Here is a 9204-nt window from a genome sequence, read left to right on the forward strand (position 1 = left end):
GCCTGACCAGCGTCGCATAGAGGGGGAGGATCACCTCCTTGGCACTGCTAGAGATGCACCTGTGGATTCACGACAAGGTCCGGTTAGCCCTGCCAGCCGTGACCACACATTGTCAGCCCATGTTCATCTTGGAGTCAGTAATGACTCCAAGATCCCTTTCTGCCTCCTTGCTCTCAAGAAGAGAGTTTCCCATCTTGTAAGTGTGCTGCTGGCTTCTACTGCCCAAGTGCAGCACCCTGCACTTGTCAGTATTGAAACGCATCCTGTTTATGTTAGGCCACCCCTGTAACCTATCCAGATCTTGCTGCAATCTTTCCCTCCCTACTAGCATGCTCACCTCACCCCAAATTTTGGTATCATCAGCGAATTTAAACAGGTTGCTTTTCACCCCGTCGTCCAAATCGCTGATGAAGAAATTGAACAGCGCAGGCCCAAGGACCGAGCCCTGGGGGACTCCACTGCCCACTTCCCCCCAGGTCGAATATGACCCATCCACCACCACCCTCTGACTGTGACCCTTCAGCCAATCTGCAGTCCATCTGACTGTGTAGGCATCAATGCCACAGTCGCCTAGTTTTTTAATGAGGATGGGGTGGGAGATGGTCAAAGGCTTCACTGAAGTCTAGAAAGACTGTCCACAGCAACACCTGCATCCATTGCCTTTGTGACCTGATCATAAAAGGCAATCAGGTTGGTCTGACATGACCTGCCCCATCTTGGTAGATCATTTTGGAAAGGAATGATAATTATGAAAAACTTTATTTGCTCACAATCTAAGCACATCATTGGATTTTTTTCCTTTTACTTCATCACAGTGGCTTCTTAGCTGATTTTCAGTTGCTGTGAATGTCTCCTAAAGCCAAAGAGTAAACCCACCATAAATAGTCCATAGAAACATTCATCTTCAAGTCTCTCATGACGGGCATGCGTAAAATATGCTGTTTGCTACTGGGCTGGAAAGTGGAATCTGTTGTGGGTAATGGAACAGCTTTACACAAATTAAAACAGATTTCAAGGGTAGTCTTAGCTGGACAGAATGTAGTTCATTGGCTTTTATCCTAGACGCTGGAATTTTATTTAATTTCACTTGTGTAAGGGGACATGGAATTGCATGTCCAAAAAGTAGCTGAGGGTCTCTGCTTTCCTCTGGAAAGTAGTAACTAGCACAGTTCCCACAACAGGATCTGGATTCAACACTAACTCAGAAGGGAAAGTATCACCTACTAAGCAACCGGCTCCATGCCATGCACCTTCCTGGGTTTTACTTTGGAAGAACTCGAGCGCTGCACGAATTTGATCTGTCTTAATTTATGAAATATGGCAGGATTACAACAAGGGGTGTCATGATTACCTCCCTTTGCGGGTGCTTCCAAAAATAGTGTGCATATAGTAATCATGCCTACAGCATTAATTTATTCAGCACTTGCCTTTTAAGCCTAAATAAGATCTTGCCAACAGCATCGTTTTTCAAAATCTGAGAAAAACTCCCTTTTTCATCAGGACACAGAGAAAATGTTTTCAAAATGAAATAACTGTATTTTTATGAGCTAACTGCAGACCTGGGACTAATGATCTGCAAAACAATTTTTACAGCACTTTTGGATTTACAGAGACTCAGAAAAGCTTAATTAGCCAGTTTCTAATAACGTATGCAGAAAATGAGTTTAGTATTTGTTTATAACCTTAATATAACCTAAAGTAACAACATTAACATAATTAAGTAACTGCCTAATTGTTCATTCAAACACAATGTAACCTTGTATAATATGTTTTTGCCCAAATTAAAATATTAGCTGCTAGCAATTGAAAATCATTTGGTACAGGAAATACTGATGTTGCCTTAACTATACTGACACAGCCTGCCCGGCTATAATGATGAGTTTGATTCGGTAACTCAATAACGGTTGGAAGAGTGGGTGTGCGTAGTCAGAAAAAATTCCCTGTTGAAAAATTAGGGAGGAGGGAATAGATGTCATTCATATAAAAACAGCATGAAAGGAGAGAGCATCTGTGATGTTTGTGCAGTGCCTAATGTTAGCTATTACTGAATTGTCGTTCCGAATATAGTCAGGAACGCCTTGGAAGTGATGGGGAGCACCTTTGCTTGCCATATTCTCATATAGGCAGTCATGTCCTATTTCCCTGAAGCGTACAGGAAGTTAAACAATATGATTGCATTGCAAATGCACATATTAATAAACAGTTCCTCTTCAGTTTGCATAACAGCACTGCAGCTCTTGTCTAATAAGCTCATAAATTTTTTTTAAAAAACAACCCACTAGGGCTTCATAATGTGACTTGCTCCAAGACAAAGAGCCTGAAAGCAAAAGCAAACTAACAGTTGTCATGAGAAGAAATTATCCTGGATTGTAAATGGTGTAAAAAATTTCGTAGCTGAGGGCAAATTTTCCTCGCTGCAAAAAGCTGCTTCATATGGCTGCAACTCCCTCCCCCCACCACCTGTGAGCAGTTGGATTTTTTTTCCAAGATCTTCCATTCCTGGGTCCATGGAAACTTTCACATGTGTTGCATATAACTTGATTGGTTGACCCAGCAATGAAATGTAGTCATTGTGCCTTTGGCTGTGAAGGCTGACAGCCTTTAAATAAAATAACACTGCCCTACTCAACCATTCAGAGCAAAAGGAAAAGTGCTTTCCTTGGGATATGAATGAACCCCCCAGGTGAGCTAATTTAAGTGGGAATTTAGCACCAAGCAAAGTCTATCCACCCACAATGACCCTGGAGGGAGGAAAAGGAAGGTTCCTGGTTTAGCTTTTTCGTACGTGCACAGTTGCAACATCTGTTAATTCACTTGAATTGGATTGTTTGTCTATATTCTGCCTACAAAACTATGGAAAATTTTAGGGTGTAATTTAACTTCCTCATGGGAGCTTAGCCAATGCATTGTTAGCATCTCTACTCTTGTAGGTAAAGGAAGCAACATTTTCAGTGGTAAGGAATTTCTTTTCTAACATCTTAACAAAAAAGGACAGACTTTTTTTTAAACCAAAGAATCAAAGCTAAACAGACCAAGCTTCTAAGAAATCTGTCACTTTTGCAAAATGGAGTGGACTGGACACAGGCAAGAGGTGGTTGTTTGAATTAACTTCAGAAGTACGTTGTGAGATAAAAGGGGGATACATTTCGGAGGTATAAAGCCAAGGTCACCCGTGACAAGCTAAAAATAGAAAAGACCTGTTCGATGGTTGTTAATCATTCCATGGTGTTCCTACAAACTGCAGCCCCTGCCTGTGTCTGCCTCTAATTTTGTATAATTCTGCCTCTGATTTTCTCAGTTGATCTAATAAAAGGTATCATGTCTGAACCAAGGGTTCTATATTTTTGCATTTCTAATTTTGTATAGTTTTCCTTTTAATTTATGAACTCAGTTCTGAAGTGTGAATTCAAATCCTGTGCTCTGCCTTCTCATAAAGCCTGGCTTGTAAAACCTTCTTGTTCAACACAAGTTAAAAAAAGCAAAACAACAAGAAGTCTGGGGTGGTTGTATTAAGCAACAAGACCTTGCTAAGTAACTGTCTCATCTTTCTGAACAGCCTTAGTACACAAATATTTGGAGGAAACCCTGAGATAACAGTAATCTTGTATTTCTGATTGCTCATTGCTACCATACGCTTTTATGGCAAAGGAAACTGGGGAAAATAATTCTCTTACAAGCAATTCAATGAGATCTTTAATGAGCAAATTTCAGCTAAAAGGCAGTGGAAAAAAATGGATAGGTGGCCCTGAAACTGGCCCTGTTAAGTGATAGCTTAAAGATCAGTTGTCAATGAAGTTCATCTGTTAAAGATAAAGTACTGTAACAAGTTCTGTTTTTTACATAGGCTTTTCTATTAATTGTGCTTTTGCTTTGGTTTCAGCTGTGGGATTGGGATCTTGGTGCTTCCACATGACCTTGAAGTATGAAATGCAGGTCAGTAAAAATACGTAGATGTGAATAACCTCATCCAGGTGTCTCCCGCAATTCTCTACTAAAGCGTGCCTTGACCGTGTGAATCTATCTAACTTGTTACTAAGCAGTGTTACACACTTCCAGTGCTGTATTATACGTTTTTGAGAGGTTGGTTTATACCGAGATGCCTTTGGCTCAAACCAGCAACTCTGTATGATCCATTTAAGTCTGGCTGAGCTGGCAAAAAGTTTCGTATCAAGGTGAACAGAACATGGTGTTTGTAGGAGCTTGTTTTTACCCAATTTCATTTTCTTCATTATGTGCAAGGTAAGTGTTCTTACCTTTTGAGTCATTGAATATGATTTCCACAAAGACCTAATGTAGATTTACTAGGTATTGCAGCTGATGAACATGTAGCAACGTGTACGGTTCTAAATTAGTGGGCTAAATCAGCTGGTTACTCTAGTAAGAGGGGACTTTACCCATTATGGGACTGATGCATGATTTTTAATCAAGATGCTCTGTTAACCTTCATTATAGCTTCAGTTTGGTAGCAAGGCCTTTAACCTAGAGTTATTGTGTTGTCCATTATATCTTCATATTCCACTTCATGTTTTGTCAGTATAAATCTCTGCTTTTGGATGTACATGTCACTGAAATGGGAACCCTTTGGAAAGCACCAGCTGTTAGGCTTGTTTTCTTCTGTTTGGGATTAAAAAACAGGTCTTCAGAAGTGCATTATTGGGCAAAGGGATTCTAAGACAATCATCCCATCCCGTCCCCTGCCCCCCCCCCAACTTGTAAAAACTTTGTCCTGTTCTACATGCAAGAGAAAACAGAAAATTCATTCTCTGAATCACGATGAGTTGGAGGTTATCAGTCCCAGTGCAGCATGCTATCATGGAAACCGGTATGCTGGGGTTCACATTTTATACAAATTAGGTCACTTCTACAGCCAGCAGCTCTGCAGCACATGGGGTGCTTTTACACATGCTCCAGGGGTAGGGATGGGGATGCTTTAATTAGATGGGCTTCAAGAGCACCTTGTGTATCAGTGTCCCCACGCTTCAAAATGGTAGTGAGGGTGCTTTAACTTTAGCTACAGCTTGCTCAATGAGCTTAAGTGCCCCTGCCACCATTTTGAAGTATAGGGACACTGATGCCTGAGATGCCAAAGCTGCTGGAGTGCATTAATTACCAGGGATCCTGGTTTTCCCTGAAAAAAAAATGCAAATTCTCTGTTTAAAAACCGCAGATTCTTTGATTAAAACCCCAAAATCCAAAATTAAAATGAAAGGGGTGTGTGTGTGTCAGTTGAACACAACGTTTTATTCATACATATACAGTTTTAAAGCAGTTTGGAAGCCTACTAATGCCTCAATCACTATAATAAAATAAATTCTAAATACCTATAAATGTTGATATTTGATTTGGGGTTTTTTATCATGGAAAATCAGAGCTCCCCTTGCCCCCTTAACTCACAGAACGCAGGCCCAGACCCCTTGCTCCCAAGCCACAGCCCCCTACCCCCACAGCCTTGCCAGAGTGGGCCCCCGACTGCCAGGACTATGGGGCCAGGGACCCGGGTACAGCACCCAAGCACCAGCTGCCACCTGCGGGAGGCAGCAGCTGCTGCAGCGTAGCAGTAAGCAGAGCCCGGTTCCCCCACCTCCACGGGTGGTGTGGCCAGAGTGGAACCTGTGGGGGGCAGGGGATGTGGGCTGCCCGCTGAAGGCTTGGGCGGAGATGGGGCTGGCATAGGTCTGGGGGGCATGGGCCCCCCCTGCTTCCCCAGTGGGGAGCTGGCACCTCGCCCCCTGGATGAGCTGCCCATGGCCCTAGCCCACTGCCCTGCAGCCACGCATTACAGCCCTGGGCCCCCAGCCCTGCCCAACTCCCTCCCTTCCTATGGGGGCCTCAATCCCTGCCCCGCCACTGCCAGACTTAACTTGTGGGAGCTATTCTCCAGGCTGCCTGGACACCCTCCTCCCGCCCCCCAGCCCCTTGCAGTCTGCAACTTTGCCAGCCTGCAGGGAGCTCTTTGCAAAAGGGCAACATCCACTTGTTTCTCTGTTAAAATGAAACATCTGCGTTTTCTCCGTTTTTTTTTCCCCGTGGGAAACGGGAAACCCAGATCCCTGCTAATTACCACACTCCAGCAGACTCTACTGTAATTACAGCGCATCAGAGCAGCCTCCCCACACATCTACAGGCACCTGCAATGTCTAGCAGGTAATCTCAACCTGCAAAAGATCCATAATCACCCCTACTAGCAGATGAGTCCTCATTGAGGCCATGCATTTAGCCTTTAGACCAGTGCTGGCCAAGCTTTTTGGTAGGTGTGCCGCAAGCTAGGCCCTGCCCTGTCCCCAAGTATCATTCTGATTTCTAACCCCCACCCATGCCTGTTTGGAGTTTGCACCCTGGGGCACTGCAGTGGAGAGGCAGAGGACTCCAGCCTCATGGAGCAGAAAGGAGACAGGGTGCTGCTGCAAGCGCAGGTGTCGCCACCGAGAGCCAGCTTAACCAAGAGCCATTTTTTTTTTTGACAGCAGAAACAAAAAAATCAGAAAAGAACCAGTGATATCCAGGCAAAGTAAAGCTATTCATTTAGAAACCTAGCCTGAAAACTTGAATATTTAAGAGAATTGGCTTATCCATTCCTTAAAAGACCTTCATTGTTTTTCAAGGTAAAAATTAACAATCGAATGCTAACCTTGGCCAGTGCACTCAGTGGTCTTCTGTACAAATTTAGCAGATCTGGGCTGGCTTTGTACCAAAGCAACCTGCCTGCTACACTTGGAACTGTATCCTTTAACGTTGGTCAGTACTTGGGGTAGTTGGGGCACCTGTGCAGTTCTTCAGAAGAGCTTATTAGCACTTCTGCAGTGTCATGGTAGTGTCTGTACACTGCTTCTGGCTCCAGAGCTAGAATGGGCTATCTCCACGGGGTGCTGCTTTCTGCTGTAGTCATGCCTTGTGATCCCTATAAGTGTTTCCCTGCCCTGGGATACCTGGGAGGGGTCAGGAACTACTGTACCAATACAGCTGCAACCTGGGCAAGCCTCAACAACTTCCAGAAAGGAAGGACAACCAAATATGCAGGTCCCATTCACCCGCCTGGACTCAAACCAACCGACCATTCACATCCTGTTCGTGTTTCTCCACCCCCCCCCCCCGCAACTCGGGCTTTCTAGAAAAAGTCATTTCCCTCCGAAAAAAAAAAGCATGTGCTTCTATAAGATGTGTCAGAACTGTTGTCTGATTGTGACTATGCAGAGTGAACATTTCCCAAGTTACTGAACGAGCCATCCTTTCAAGATGTATTAGTCTCATGGATTTTTACAGCCACCTTCCCTGAGAAATTGGTTAACTCTCAAATTCCCTTGTGTAAATATGCCAGGACTTGTTGGTGAGCAGGATTTCTGAAGGCAAGCAGTGATGTTCTGATTCTGTTTGTTAATGCTAAAATTCGAACAATACAAGCTTTCTGGACAGCACTCTATTTTTTATGGGGTTTTTTGTCCCCTCTAGCAAAGGGTGCTTATTAATTCCACAGAGTATTTTGCAGAAAAGGCCTTTCTTACCTTTAGCCAAAATTTTGGGTTCTCCAGGGCCCATTTGTACACACTGATTGCCTGTCCTGACCCGGTGCCCCTCACTCCTGACCCGCTGCCCCCAGCCCTATAGTGTTGTGGGGCGGACATGGGGGGCCCCAAGCAGCTTCTTGCAGACAAGCTCTACCAGCCTGCAACAGAAAAGTAACGGTTTCCCACAGTTTTCTCCTGTAAAGGAGAATCCATATTTAATATTTGTCCATGTCTCTTTCATATATTCTTGCAACCCACTTTTGGGTCATGACCCACAGGTTGAGAAATGCCAATTTAAAGCACTGCACCATTTTACAGTCATAACTAAAGATGTTGATTTTAGCTTGTTGCAATTTACTGAATTTTGCAAAAGAAAAGCAAACACAGCTGCCTAACAACATCATTCATTCTGCATCAATGTTCTGTAATTTCATTTTGTAAAACTAAGGTCTTAACCTGGGAGTTTGCTACAGCCCCTGTTCAGTATTTTGAAAGAGCTGGGAAGACACCAGTAAAGTTTTGTGCAGATTACCAAATGTGCATCACTGTCCTATAATTTCCCTAAATGTTAAAGGTGGATGTAAAGTAGTGAAAAATGGCAGAGATCTTCAAAGGTTTGACTTTTTCCTAAAATGTAGTAATCAGTTCTACAAGATTACTCCCAATGAATTTCAGTACTGCTAGTTTATTTGCAAAATACCATCAAGAAGCTGGCTGTCAAAATAATTTTGAAACCTCCATGTTTCTTTGTCTCTGCTTTTTGTAGCTGTTGGATGAGCTGCCAATGATATACACTTGTTGTGTATTTGTCTACTGCCTGTAAGTATTTCTCAAACTTTTTTTTCCTCGAATATTGGAAAGCTATTTTAATTAAATGTTGAATGCACGGAGCCTAATCCTGCTTCCACTGGAAGTGATGCTAAAGCTTCTAATGATTTCAGTAGGTGTAGTAAGATTAGGCTTTCAGTTTTTCATATCTGTAGTCACATAAATGCTTTGCAGCTTAAATCTCTCAGATTACAGCTAGCATTATTTGGCATGTAAGTAACAAAAGCAATAGAGTTCTCATTTGTGGTAACGCTTGCAACAATGATAAAGTTTTCATTCATGAGAAACCATGTTTCTAAGATATAATCAGACTCCAAATGTATACTTCTAAGCTCTGGTTAGACCAGCTTTCTGACCAGCTGCTTTTTTATTCTGATATTTCACAGGAAATAAATACGTTTTATTGAGGAGACCCTTGGAAAAATTGCCATAACCATTTTTTATGCTGCATATGGGAGTTCCCCCTCCTTAGTTCTACCCACCTTAGCTCAGGGACCTGTGCAACATTTGGCAACTCCAACAAACATAGACTTACAAAGTTATCTTCTTTTTTCCCATCTGTAACTTCCGGTCCCTGAAGCAACATGAATGCTTTATGCTTTTAAAATCCAACTTGTGATGCAGATCCATTTGTTCTTGTTGCCACCAGAGAGTGTTAAACTCCTTAAGCCCCAATCCAGATCTACAGCTGTTGCAAACTGGTGTAGCCTCAGTGAAGTCTGTTTGCATCTGGTGGATGACATGGGCAACTGGTGCCTCCCGAGTTTGGGGGGGCACCAGCAGGGCATGACTGGAGGACGGGGTCCACCACCAGCCTGTCAGCAACAGGGGGGAAGCCAATTTTGGGGGGGGGGGGGGACAAGCGCTCTCTATG

General features: G+C 43.3%; 1 protein-coding gene across 1 annotated transcript in view; it reads left to right on the forward strand.

Moving 5' to 3' along the window:
- The window catches only part of ACER3 (alkaline ceramidase 3), an 82186-nt gene that overhangs the window by 43229 nt on the left and 29753 nt on the right, over window positions 1-9204 (forward strand). Inside the window, exons 3-4 of the mRNA XM_019524472.1 lie at window positions 3881-3933; window positions 8269-8321. Of these exons, the coding sequence (XP_019380017.1) occupies window positions 3881-3933; window positions 8269-8321 (106 nt within the window). The remainder of the gene's footprint in view (window positions 1-3880; window positions 3934-8268; window positions 8322-9204) is intronic.

Source organism: Gavialis gangeticus, unplaced genomic scaffold (assembly GCF_001723915.1).
Source record: "Gavialis gangeticus isolate Ggan-Ray unplaced genomic scaffold, GavGan_comp1, whole genome shotgun sequence".
Classification (NCBI taxonomy): Eukaryota; Metazoa; Chordata; order Crocodylia; family Gavialidae; genus Gavialis; species Gavialis gangeticus.